The sequence below is a fragment of the Bombus pascuorum genome, chromosome 16, assembly GCF_905332965.1.
Source record: "Bombus pascuorum chromosome 16, iyBomPasc1.1, whole genome shotgun sequence".
Lineage (NCBI taxonomy): Eukaryota > Metazoa > Arthropoda > Insecta > Hymenoptera > Apidae > Bombus > Bombus pascuorum.
Genome location: NC_083503.1, coordinates 5,357,317 through 5,371,813, shown reverse-complemented (window position 1 = coordinate 5,371,813; position 14,497 = coordinate 5,357,317). Strand labels below are relative to the sequence as shown.

At 33.3% G+C, this 14,497-nt stretch overlaps 2 protein-coding genes across 2 annotated transcripts; both read right to left on the bottom strand.

Moving 5' to 3' along the window:
* Positions 1–3,669: 3,669 nt before the first annotated feature.
* Positions 3,670–4,784, bottom strand: LOC132915359 (E3 ubiquitin-protein ligase XIAP-like). Its single transcript, XM_060975162.1, has 3 exons — positions 4,143–4,784; positions 3,976–4,060; positions 3,670–3,860 (listed from the first exon to the last, which is right to left on the bottom strand). The coding sequence occupies exons 1-3, from the start codon at positions 4,782–4,784 to the stop codon at positions 3,670–3,672; spliced, it is 918 nt and encodes a 305-aa protein (XP_060831145.1).
* Positions 4,785–9,412: 4,628 nt separating this feature from the next.
* Positions 9,413–10,527, bottom strand: LOC132915358 (E3 ubiquitin-protein ligase XIAP-like). Its single transcript, XM_060975161.1, has 3 exons — positions 9,886–10,527; positions 9,719–9,803; positions 9,413–9,603 (listed from the first exon to the last, which is right to left on the bottom strand). The coding sequence occupies exons 1-3, from the start codon at positions 10,525–10,527 to the stop codon at positions 9,413–9,415; spliced, it is 918 nt and encodes a 305-aa protein (XP_060831144.1).
* Between the last annotated feature and the right edge of the window lie 3,970 nt (positions 10,528–14,497).

Here is a 14,497-nt window from a genome sequence, read left to right as displayed (position 1 = left end):
TTCCTGCCTCTCTCGCTCGTCAACAGCGCCTTAAAGATCGCCGGTGGCGAGAGGTCGAGCCCTATTTCCCCGATGAGAGAGTGTCGCAGCGCTGCCCACGCCGGGCACTGTTCCAGGGTGTGCTGCGCCGAGTCCACTCTTGCGTCACAGTGATGGCAACGCGCGGTCGCCTCCTTTCCCATCCGGCGCAGATACTCGCCGAAGCATCCGTGCCCCGTGAGCACCTGCGTCACTCTATAGGTCAGGGGAGGCGCGCCGCCGTCCAGCCAAACGTCCCAGTTTGGGAGGACGGCCCCGAGGGCCCTCAACCCCGGCGCGCCAGTTCTTGTGTCGAGGCCGGCGCGCCAGGCAAACATTAAACCTAATCTCAACCTAATCCTAAGCTGAGACCTTTAATTCAAATACCTAAATTTTCTATTTTTGATTTGTGATCAATAAAATTAACCAATAGGCATATTTGCTTACTATATAAATAATAATTAAAGACGTATTAATAAGTAAATATAATCAAAATTATTTGTTTGGATTCATCCTAATCAGAAAGATCTCACAAATATATTAGTAAAAGAATGATTTAGGAAGGGTAAAAGATGAAACATTTTTAGTTTTGATTTAGTATCTAGATACATTGTCTCAGCGATATTCGATTTCCGGTACGTCAGGGGTCGCGTAGGGGGAACGACGCCTATGCAATTGTGCATGGGATCCTTTTGTGTAATTATCGAATGTTTCCGTTTGTCATTTTTAAATGAAATGCACATACATTACCAGCTAAAAGTTTGAAACCACTCTGTAAGTTGTATCTCTATTAAATATTTCATTAATATCGTGATTAATTTAAAATTAACGCTACAGTTACTAATAGTAATTTATTTTAATAAATTTTTAACGAGAGAGTTTTCTAAGACAACAGAATTCTGGCTCTTTTTTTAATCTTTGTGTTTTGTAAAACACGCAATAATTAGAATATTTTACTGATAAACATATATACAGTGTGTCCGGTTTATCGTGAACCGCTGAAATATCTCCAAAAACACGAATGTCACGAGATGTTTCAGAAAAAATTGCATAACACGAAGGAGAACATACTATGTGCTAGTGTGTTGTACGTTGCGGTGACCTTGAAACCTGATCTTGAACGTGACGTTCAAATTTTCAAATATAGAGATCTATCTTTTATTGCTCTTATACGATCAAAATTATTTACATATATAAAAAAGATATAAAATATAGTAATATAAAAATGCAGCATTATTACATATATCACAATAAACAGTATAACTAAAGGTAATAGGCAAGCATTATTGAGTATACAGTATGTATAACGATCGGGACCAGAAAAAGGAATGGAAGATAACGGTAGAGGTGACTTTCCAAGAATTCGGTACTTGCACTCTATTCAGTAATTATGTAAATGAATTTAGGAAAGAAAGATATGTGACACGTATTTTTTTCCTACAATGATTAATAATAAAACAGTTACAAGGAATTAAAAATTAGTAATGCCGAACATTTCCGACCACGTACCGAATGTACCCAAAGAACGCGTGACTTGATAAGTCTGTAAGGGTGCTCAAATATCAGTAAAGTTTTAATTTAATTATTTTAATTAATAGGTAAGTATATGGAACAAAAATGTGAACTAAAGAGCCTGTATTTTCGTCTAGTCGCGGGGAGACGCGATCGCGTTGAGGCGCGTCAACGGGAATCGTAAATTCCCGTTACGATTACACGAATCGACACCGCGAGCAGGGCGATCCCCTTATTTCTTTTGGGATAATAGGGGTCTTTGTGGTTGAATAACTGTAGTCTACAGTTATATAAGATAGATATATTTACACCAGATTACAACATAGACAGAAAAAGTTTTGATGTCGGCCGAAAGTACAATGTTTAAGCCGAGGGTTGATAGTGTAGCGCGTTATATCCCAAGATCGTGACAGCCCGATGAGCGATAGAACAGTCCGAGGTATGTTAGAGCGAAGTACTTGACTGTCCGAGGAGTGTAAGAGCAGTGACTTGACTCTCCGAGGAGTAGAATAGAAGTGATTGAACCATCTGGAACTATTTAGGAGGAAAGCTCGATGTGGGTGAACCGTTTCTGAACTAAGGACGCGGATTCGTTGTTCACACTTTTCGGTAGAAAAGCGAGGGTAACGAGGGTAAGCGAGGAATTGGACCAAATTATCTTAATTATTATATTAAATTATCAAATTATAAAAATATACAAATATTACAAATATTAAATTATTAAAATTCACGCATACTCTGCAGGTCTATACAATGCGTACACCGACGGTAGGGGCAGAGAGAAATTTCCTTTTTGTTAGAAGTTGTCGTGCATGCGAGAGACCATGTAGCATTTGCGTAAAAAAAGTATACAGCAAAGATGTAAAAATGCATAAAAATTTGTCATTACTTTTAAGCCTAATTCTAATTCTTGCAGGGATCTTCTAAGTTCTTCACACAGTAGATTCATTCGTTCGCACTCTTGTAAAGCTACTGTGACAAACGGTGTACGATTTTCCACCTAAGAAATTTAACAAAGATTTCATTAGAGAGAGACGAACATTGTTGCGAGATCCGACTTTCTGTACCCAATTTCGTTCCTCTGTCTATCTTCGATCTTCATCAGTTAACTGCGGAATTGAGTTTTCAAAATCTCCTACGGGATGCGTAATTAAAATCAAGCAATGTCGTGTATACGCGTCGAACACAGTTAATTGGATAAATGCTGCAACGATTTTGATGAGCTTGAAATGTTTTAAATATCAGTATTGAATTACTTTTCTGTATGAGTGTATACATATGTCATCTACAACCGCTCTTTGGCCTTAGTTTTCCAAAATTAAATACTCTGTACATTGTCAATACAATATTGAGAACCTAATATATTGACAATAGTATTGATAATAAATATTGATCGTCTGAACGCTCCTTTAGAAATTTCCGGTTTCCTAATTATTAATTTTTATTCATTTTAAATTTAGATTTATTAAGTAATTCAGTAAAACTAGTAGTAGAGTGAGACAGTAAGTACCTTCCTATAAAGTTGTCACCGCAATATTGTTTTGATACTATTTAGTAAATTATATAATAATTGTATGTAATTTTAACTTAATCATACAGAAATTAGAAACATAAATATGTGTATACTGGATAAAGATGAGCTACTGTCTTTATCAGATTTAGCCCTTGATAGTTTCTCCTTTAGCGTTAAATGTTTTTGTCTTTGATCTTTTTCTTGCGGTAGCTATTTTTAAATAGAGAAGATTACAAGCGAAGCATAAAGAATGAAAGTACAATAAGAGAAAAAGTAAGCTATGACTTTTATGATTAGAAATATATATGTATAATACAGTTTCATTTTACTAACAATAAGGGGAATAAAACAAGGAACAATTAGTTAGATTACTAAAAAATAAGTTAACTTTATTCAGGTAAGAGAAGATACATGACTCAGATTAATGTTTAATTAAGTAACAGTTAAAATAAAAGAAAAGTCAAAAATATACAGAAAAAACGTATAAGATTAGATTAATAATATGTTTCTATTTGCATATTATCACACATTTTAATATTACGTTTTAATGTTTTAATATTTGTTAAAAATTATTATTATTTGTACATAATTACATATATATATATATATATATACAAGTGCATGCGTTAAGCAGAAGCTATACGAACTACAGCTTTAACTTCTTCCCGGCAAATTATGCATTTCAGAAAAGCAGGGGCGCAATAATTACATGTTGCGAGATGTCCGCAAGGTAGGAATGCAATTGTTGCTTCTCGTCTCATGCAAACTTTACACGATCGAGCATCCTCCAATTCCTGATTTTCTTGTTCCAGAGCAGCTAAAATAGTAAATAGTATATTTAAATATAATATATATTACAAATTTGTTATACGTATACGGATTTCATACAAATTAAAGAAAAAATGATCTGTGTTTTTATTTTCACTACTTACCACATTTCTCAACGAGAGTCATCTCGTCAGTTTCATTTTCATCATGGGATCTCTCATGATTGCCAACTGTAGTTTCTATTCGTGCCTGTAATAAATATAATGTACATAAGTATATATTGGAATTATTAATTATACATATGGTTCAGGGTGTAAGTTTTTCTACTTACTTCTGTAGGAGTTTCGTAGAAGTCTTGGCCTGTTACATTCTTAATATATTCCAAACCCCGTGCTTTGATTGTATAACAACATCCAGGAGACGAAATTGCATGTCGATTCCACGGATCTTCTCCTGGACTCCAATTGTCCATAGCAATTCCACAATGGTGACAGACAACCGTATCATTTACTCCGTTGAAGTAGAAGCCTGCATCGGCTAATTCTTCACTTTTTATATGTGTATTAGGCCATGTTGCGAATGTGCCTAATCTGGATTCGTAAGTATCATATTTCGAATTTGCTTCTTTGCTAACTGTTCTTGATCCCAAGCGGCTCTGTCTTTTCATTGGCACATTGCCGCAATTTTGATTGCGGACGAATCCGCACTCTGGTGAATATGCCTTGTGAATTTGCATGGGAGTATTAGGCTCTAAACGGTAATTTAACTTCACTTGACACACGAAACATTTGATTGTATTCGATGTGCCCGTATAAAAGAATCCTGCTGCTGCAAGAGGAATGGCAACATATACAGGCCAGTTTCGAAAAGTCAAGAGTCTTGCTGTTTCAAAACGAAGATCACATCGTTCTTGAATGCCACGCGACGTCGATGGAACCGACGACATTGGATTAATCGTTTGCATCGGCAACATTTCTGATACTGACGACGTCGTACGAATGAACCACACGAACTATTCCACTCTTACAGTAATACTGAACCTTGAATCTTAAACCTTGCTGCTAGGACGTGCCTATTTTATACAGTGATCCCTTCATCCCACTATAGGGCACTGTGCAAAGTGCGCAAGTTGTCGACCAATCAAATGTCACTGATGCTCCACCCCTTACCGTACCGCAATGTACCGTACTATAGTAGTAGTAGAAGAGTAGAAGGAAAATATCTGTGCTAAAAATTATTAATCATCGCGGAACATGATAAAATTATTTTTACAAATAAGTATACAATTTTTTCAACGTGTGAAACATCTCACACAGGGTTTCTGCAGGAAAATTCAACAGTTTGTAAGAATTTATTAATTTATTTTGAGATAAAGTTCTCTCGCGATGCGAATAATAAGACGCCGTAGCATTATGTTATATTATATTTTATCTATCATATCATGTCACTTGTCACTTTTCGCAAATGTTCCTTACCTTTGGCAACAATATACCATAGTTTGGCGCTAAAATTGTTAATTGCGTATGCACTAGATGATAGTAAAAACGAAGATTAAAGCTATTAATTATTAAAGCGATACACTTAGCTTGAAAAGCAATTAAATCTTGAAAAATATCGAGGGGATCGTTCTCGTTTGACAAATGCGAAAAAAAAGTATCGACGAAGTAAAACCATTGAAATAGACGATGCCTATGTTTTGTTACCAACAATCCTGAAATTGCTAAAATGAGTGATCATTCTCATTATTGAACGTCTGATATCTAGTGTTTATATTCGTGTTCAATGTAGCGGCGTATCTACGGTATCCGATTTCGCTTGTTTTTTCTTTAATTTTCTTTATTTTTCTCTAGCATTTTGCATTTTATGCATATTCGGTGGCAAAGATTCTTAGGGCCACAAGTGAACGTTCTAAATTTCCCATTTTTGTTGTATCTTGCTGCATGTTTCTAATTCCTAAGAAAACAGGTAGTAGAATTTCAAAAGAAAAATCTTTCCATATATAACGGTTCTATAATAACGGGTGCGTTTCTTATTCGCTTTATCTCTCCTAAGAAAATTCAGCTATTATGCTAAACATTCTATGATTGTATGGAATTTTCGTTAGCCTAAATGAGTTTTTCTCCAATACAATCGAGTGGAAAGATATGTTTTCTAAAGGTGACGAATGAGCAGATAATTTTATTCTCCTGCCTTTCCTGCCCGTATGTCTTGAAGGAAACCTCTTTATGATTAACGTCCAACGAGCCTCTATTGAATATTTGCATCAACTTCGAAGCGATACGAAGCTTTTACATTGTTGTACTTTGAAAAAATAAACTGTTATTATACTTTGAAAAATAAATTATACCGCATATCTCCTATTACTAATTATTAAATTTGATTTCCTTCACAGGACTTTTCAGATCTGTGTATACAACTATGCCTACGACTACGAAACAAGTTCTTCTGCTCTTTTCTTCTCTTATCAAAATGTAACTTTCCTAATCAAAATAACATATATCCATTAGAAATAGAAAAGGATACATCGAATATTCTTCTCCTTTTCTCTCTCTCTCTCTCTCTCTCTCTCTCTCTCTCTCTCTCTCTTTTATTTTCACTGTCTCTTATTAGAATTCTGTAATCCATACCAGGGTCGGTGTGACCTTTTGTGGGGCCAACTTCAAAAATTTATTATACATATATATAGATATCGCAATCATATATCGTCTTTGGTACTTTTCGCAAAAGTTCCTTGCAACAATATACCATCGTGTGGCACTAAAAGTGTTAATTGCGTATGCACTAGATGATAGTAAAAACGAAGATCGAAGCTATCAATTATTAAAGCGATACACTTAGCTTGAAAAGCAGTAAAATCTTGAAAAATATCGAGGGGAACGTTCTCGTTTGACAAATGTGAAAAAAAGTATCGACGAAGTAAAACCATTAAAATCGACGATGCCTATGTTTTGTTACTAACAATCCTGAAATTGCTAAAATGAATAATCGTTCTCATTGTTGAATGTCTTTATATTCGTGTTCAATGAAGCGGCGTATCTACGGTATCCCATTGCTCTCATTTCGCTTGTTTTTCGAATTTTTCATTATCTTTCTCTAGCATCTTGCATTTTATGCGCCTTAGGCACCAAAGATTCTGAGCTGGAAATCTAAACTGGCTTTTGTCGAGATAAATGTCATGTTGGTATCATCACTGGTTCCTAAATCCAGATTTGGTACAACTGCTTGCGATTCTCTTCTGTTTTCCCCCGTCCGTCACGTTTGTTTTTATCTGCGTAACCAATGTATCGTAAATGGTTGTGCAAGGTGGTGAAATACACAGCATACGAAACTAATTAGTTTATTAATCTGTATGAATCAATTAAATATCAAAAGCAAAACCGATGTAATAACAGCTTTAAACGGCATCTGAAAAACGATAACATCCAAGGAAACAACTTGCGATTTAAAGAGTCGTATATGGAAAAATTCAAAGGTTTATTATAAATTGATATAAAAGGATTACTCTGAACATTTGTCAATGATTTTCTATGCAATAATGTAATAATTCTATATAATAACGTTCTCTGTTAATGTTGTGCATTATGTTGTAAGCTTTTCTATATTTGCTTATCAATGAAATTTAAATTGACTTGTGTTGCAACTGTCTACCCTATTCTATAAATTATTTCAAGAAATGTAAGTATAGCAGCTGTTTCTTCCATGTTTATGTAAAAAGGTATTATATGAGTTTTCAAGTAACCGATACTTTGTGACCTCATTATTTTGTTTAACAAAACTTCAGCTGATTAATGTTTTTATAAATTAAAAATTTTAAAAATTTACAGCTATTGAAAATGTTTATTTTAGGATTTACTACCACTGCACATTTTTTCACGATATTGTACATCAATACAATCTGTTTGTCTTTTTGTACAGTTCCCCAGATCTAGCAACATGCAGACCTTCGTTAAGACCTTAAGAGGGAAAACTATTACTCTTGAAGTGGAAGTTTCTGACACAATAGGGAATGTGAAAGCTAAGATCCAAGAGAAAGAGATTATTATTACCGCCAATGCCAGAAATCCACAATGGAAACATATACAAAATAACTAGGATATTTTAATTTAACCGTATGGCTTGCAAAGATTACAGTCCATTCGGTCACAAGATTTAAATATTAAAGTAAAGACAAAGAAGATCCTGATACTAGTCTTGAATATGTGCTTGAATTTAGTCCATTGCGCCAACAAAATGTTCCTCCAACTATGAATGATGAAAATGTATTTGGGGAAAATAAACCAACGCCACCACGTTACAGGATACCTCCAAGAGCAATAATTTTCAATTCAGAAGAAGCAAAAATGTTTGTTTTACTGAAACATTGCGGATTAGATCTATATGTGCCTATATTTCTTGAACAATGTATCCATATATATATATATATGTATGTATGTATGTATGTATGTATGTGTAAAATTTTATTACAAATTAATATTGTAAATTTATTTTAGGTTGACATTGATTTGTTTATGACTTATAACTAATGAATGTTTAATTGAAATTGGTATAAAAAATGAAGCTGACAGAAAAGCTATATTCGAAGTGATTAACAGATCATAAAAAATCAGCGACGCAAAAGGAATTTATTACCTTTTATTAATTATATCTAATTATATATCATTATTTTATTTGTTGTATACTAAAGCTGTTTTAATGTATAAATTTAAAAATATAATATCTTATGTTATAGCATATTAGTGTTATTTCTTATGCCAGCTTAGTACACTTAAGAACACATATGATACATTTCATTCTTTGCTTATAAAGATACATTTACATACATTCAAATACGAAATGGCTGTAAAATTGTTGTATTCTTGATATGTGATAATACTTTATTAATAAGTACACTTTTTTTTGCTTTAGGATCATGCGGAATTGAACGCACATTTAGACAATCACTCAATTCGCTATTCTTCATTTGATCTAACTGATTTATCTTTTCCATTGTCACCGCAATATTGTTTTGATACTATTTAGTAAATTATATAATAATTGTATGTAATTTTAACTTAATCATACAGAAATTAGAAACATAAATATGTGTATACTGGATAAAGATGAGCTACTGTCTTTATCAGATTTAGCCCTTGATAGTTTCTCCTTTAGCGTTAAATGTTTTTGTCTTTGATCTTTTTCTTGCGGTAGCTATTTTTAAATAGAGAAGATTACAAGCGAAGCATAAAGAATGAAAGTACAATAAGAGAAAAAGTAAGCTATGACTTTTATGATTAGAAATATATATGTATAATACAGTTTCATTTTACTAACAATAAGGGGAATAAAACAAGGAACAATTAGTTAGATTACTAAAAAATAAGTTAACTTTATTCAGGTAAGAGAAGATACATGACTCAGATTAATGTTTAATTAAGTAACAGTTAAAATAAAAGAAAAGTCAAAAATATACAGAAAAAACGTATTTGATTAGATTAATAATATGTTTCTATTTGCATATTATCACACATTTTAATATTACGTTTTAATGTTTTAATATTTGTTAAAAATTATTATTATTTGTACATAATTACATATATATATATATATATACAAGTGCATGCGTTAAGCAGAAGCTATACGAACTACAGCTTTAACTTCTTCCCGGCAAATTATGCATTTCAGAAAAGCAGGGGCGCAATAATTACATGTTGCGAGATGTCCGCAAGGTAGGAATGCAATTGTTGCTTCTCGTCTCATGCAAACTTTACACGATCGAGTATCCTCCAATTCCTGATTTTCTTGTTCCAGAGCAGCTAAAATAGTAAATAGTATATTTAAATATAATATATATTACAAATTTGTTATACGTATACGGATTTCATACAAATTAAAGAAAAAATGATCTGTGTTTTTATTTTCACTACTTACCACATTTCTCAACGAGAGTCATCTCGTCAGTTTCATTTTCATCATGGGATCTCTCATGATTGCCAACTGTAGTTTCTATTCGTGCCTGTAATAAATATAATGTACATAAGTATATATTGGAATTATTAATTATACATATGGTTCAGGGTGTAAGTTTTTCTACTTACTTCTGTAGGAGTTTCGTAGAAGTCTTGGCCTGTTACATTCTTAATATATTCCAAACCCCGTGCTTTGATTGTATAACAACATCCAGGAGACGAAATTGCATGTCGATTCCACGGATCTTCTCCTGGACTCCAATTGTCCATAGCAATTCCACAATGGTGACAGACAACCGTATCATTTACTCCGTTGAAGTAGAAGCCTGCATCGGCTAATTCTTCACTTTTTATATGTGTATTAGGCCATGTTGCGAATGTGCCTAATCTGGATTCGTAAGTATCATATTTCGAATTTGCTTCTTTGCTAACTGTTCTTGATCCCAAGCGGCTCTGTCTTTTCATTGGCACATTGCCGCAATTTTGATTGCGGACGAATCCGCACTCTGGTGAATATGCCTTGTGAATTTGCATGGGAGTATTAGGCTCTAAACGGTAATTTAACTTCACTTGACACACGAAACATTTGATTGTATTCGATGTGCCCGTATAAAAGAATCCTGCTGCTGCAAGGGGAATGGCAACATATACAGGCCAGTTTCGAAAAGTCAAGAGTCTTGCTGTTTCAAAACGAAGATCACATCGTTCTTGAATGCCACGCGACGTCGATGGAACCGACGACATTGGATTAATCGTTTGCATCGGCAACATTTCTGATACTGACGACGTCGTACGAATGAACCACACGAACTATTCCACTCTTACAGTAATACTGAACCTTGAATCTTAAACCTTGCTGCTAGGACGTGCCTATTTTATACAGTGATCCCTTCATCCCACTATAGGGCACTGTGCAAAGTGCGCAAGTTGTCGACCAATCAAATGTCACTGATGCTCCACCCCTTACCGTACCGCAATGTACCGTACTATAGTAGTAGTAGAAGAGTAGAAGGAAAATATCTGTGCTAAAAATTATTAATCATCGCGGAACATGATAAAATTATTTTTACAAATAAGTATACAATTTTTTCAACGTGTGAAACATCTCACACAGGGTTTCTGCAGGAAAATTCAACAGTTTGTAAGAATTTATTAATTTATTTTGAGATAAAGTTCTCTCGCGATGCGAATAATAAGACGCCGTAGCATTATGTTATATTATATTTTATCTATCATATCATGTCACTTGTCACTTTTCGCAAATGTTCCTTACCTTTGGCAACAATATACCATAGTTTGGCGCTAAAATTGTTAATTGCGTATGCACTAGATGATAGTAAAAACGAAGATTAAAGCTATTAATTATTAAAGCGATACACTTAGCTTGAAAAGCAATTAAATCTTGAAAAATATCGAGGGGATCGTTCTCGTTTGACAAATGCGAAAAAAAAGTATCGACGAAGTAAAACCATTGAAATAGACGATGCCTATGTTTTGTTACCAACAATCCTGAAATTGCTAAAATGAGTGATCATTCTCATTATTGAACGTCTGATATCTAGTGTTTATATTCGTGTTCAATGTAGCGGCGTATCTACGGTATCCGATTTCGCTTGTTTTTTCTTTAATTTTCTTTATTTTTCTCTAGCATTTTGCATTTTATGCATATTCGGTGGCAAAGATTCTTAGGGCCACAAGTGAACGTTCTAAATTTCCCATTTTTGTTGTATCTTGCTGCATGTTTCTAATTCCTAAGAAAACAGGTAGTTGAATTTCAAAAGAAAAATCTTTCCATATATAACGGTTCTATAATAACGGGTGCGTTTCTTATTCGCTTTATCTCTCCTAAGAAAATTCAGCTATTATGCTAAACATTCTATGATTGTATGGAATTTTCGTTAGCCTAAATGAGTTTTTCTCCAATACAATCGAGTGGAAAGATATGTTTTCTAAAGGTGACGAATGAGCAGATAATTTTATTCTCCTGCCTTTCCTGCCCGTATGTCTTGAAGGAAACCTCTTTATGATTAACGTCCAACGAGCCTCTATTGAATATTTGCATCAACTTCGAAGCGATACGAAGCTTTTACATTGTTGTACTTTGAAAAAATAAACTGTTATTATACTTTGAAAAATAAATTATACCGCATATCTCCTATTACTAATTATTAAATTTGATTTCCTTCACAGGACTTTTCAGATCTGTGTATACAACTATGCCTACGACTACGAAACAAGTTCTTCTGCTCTTTTCTTCTCTTATCAAAATGTAACTTTCCTAATCAAAATAACATATATCCATTAGAAATAGAAAAGGATACATCGAATATTCTTCTCCTTTTCTCTCTCTCTCTCTCTCTCTCTCTCTTTTATTTTCACTGTCTCTTATTAGAATTCTGTAATCCATACCAGGGTCGGTGTGACCTTTTGTGGGGCCAACTTCAAAAATTTATTATACATATATATAGATATCGCAATCATATATCGTCTTTGGTACTTTTCGCAAAAGTTCCTTGCAACAATATACTATCGTGTGGCACTAAAAGTGTTAATTGCGTATGCACTAGATGATAGTAAAAACGAAGATCGAAGCTATCAATTATTAAAGCGATACACTTAGCTTGAAAAGCAGTAAAATCTTGAAAACTATCGAGGGGAACGTTCTCGTTTGACAAATGTGAAAAAAAGTATCGACGAAGTAAAACCATTAAAATCGACGATGCCTATGTTTTGTTACTAACAATCCTGAAATTGCTAAAATGAATAATCGTTCTCATTGTTGAATGTCTTTATATTCGTGTTCAATGAAGCGACGTATCTACGGTATCCTATTGCTCTCATTTCGCTTGTTTTTCGAATTTTTCATTATCTTTCTCTAGCATCTTGCATTTTATGCGCCTTAGGCACCAAAGATTCTGAGCTGGAAATCTAAACTGGCTTTTGTCGAGATAAATGTCATGTTGGTATCATCACTGGTTCCTAAATCCAGATTTGGTACAACTGCTTGCGATTCTCTTCTGTTTTCCCCCGTCCGTCACGTTTGTTTTTATCTGCGTAACCAATGTATCGTAAATGGTTGTGCAAGGTGGTGAAATACACAGCATACGAAACTAATTAGTTTATTAATCTGTATGAATCAATTAAATATCAAAAGCAAAACCAATGTAATAACAGCTTTAAACGGCATCTGAAAAACGATAACATCCAAGGAAACAACTTGCGATTTAAAGAGTCGTATATGGAAAAATTCAAAGGTTTATTATAAATTGATATAAAAGGATTACTCTGAACATTTGTCAATGATTTTCTATGCAATAATGTAATAATTCTATATAATAACGTTCTCTGTTAATGTTGTGCATTATGTTGTAAGCTTTTCTATATTTGCTTATCAATGAAATTTAAATTGACTTGTGTTGCAACTGTCTACCCTATTCTATAAATTATTTCAAGAAATGTAAGTATAGCAGCTGTTTCTTCCATGTTTATGTAAAAAGGTATTATATGAGTTTTCAAGTAACCGATACTTTGTGACCTCATTATTTTGTTTAACAAAACTTCAGCTGATTAATGTTTTTATAAATTAAAAATTTTAAAAATTTACAGCTATTGAAAATGTTTATTTTAGGATTTACTACCACTGCACATTTTTTCACGATATTGTACATCAATACAATCTGTTTGTCTTTTTGTACAGTTCCCCAGATCTAGCAACATGCAGACCTTCGTTAAGACCTTAAGAGGGAAAACTATTACTCTTGAAGTGGAAGTTTCTGACACAATAGGGAATGTGAAAGCTAAGATCCAAGAGAAAGAGATTATTATTACCGCCAATGCCAGAAATCCACAATGGAAACATATACAAAATAACTAGGATATTTTAATTTAACCGTATGGCTTGCAAAGATTACAGTCCATTCGGTCACAAGATTTAAATATTAAAGTAAAGACAAAGAAGATCCTGATACTAGTCTTGAATATGTGCTTGAATTTAGTCCATTGCGCCAACAAAATGTTCCTCCAACTATGAATGATGAAAATGTATTTGGGGAAAATAAACCAACGCCACCACGTTACAGGATACCTCCAAGAGCAATAATTTTCAATTCAGAAGAAGCAAAAATGTTTGTTTTACTGAAACATTGCGGATTAGATCTATATGTGCCTATATTTCTTGAACAATGTATCCATATATATATATATATGTATGTATGTATGTATGTATGTATGTGTAAAATTTTATTACAAATTAATATTGTAAATTTATTTTAGGTTGACATTGATTTGTTTATGACTTATAACTAATGAATGTTTAATTGAAATTGGTATAAAAAATGAAGCTGACAGAAAAGCTATATTCGAAGTGATTAACAGATCATAAAAAATCAGCGACGCAAAAGGAATTTATTACCTTTTATTAATTATATCTAATTATATATCATTATTTTATTTGTTGTATACTAAAGCTGTTTTAATGTATAAATTTAAAAATATAATATCTTATGTTATAGCATATTAGTGTTATTTCTTATGCCAGCTTAGTACACTTAAGAACACATATGATACATTTCATTCTTTGCTTATAAAGATACATTTACATACATTCAAATACGAAATGGCTGTAAAATTGTTGTATTCTTGATATGTGATAATACTTTATTAATAAGTACACTTTTTTTTGCTTTAGGATCATGCGGAATTGAACGCACATTTAGACAATCACTCAATTCGCTATTCTTCA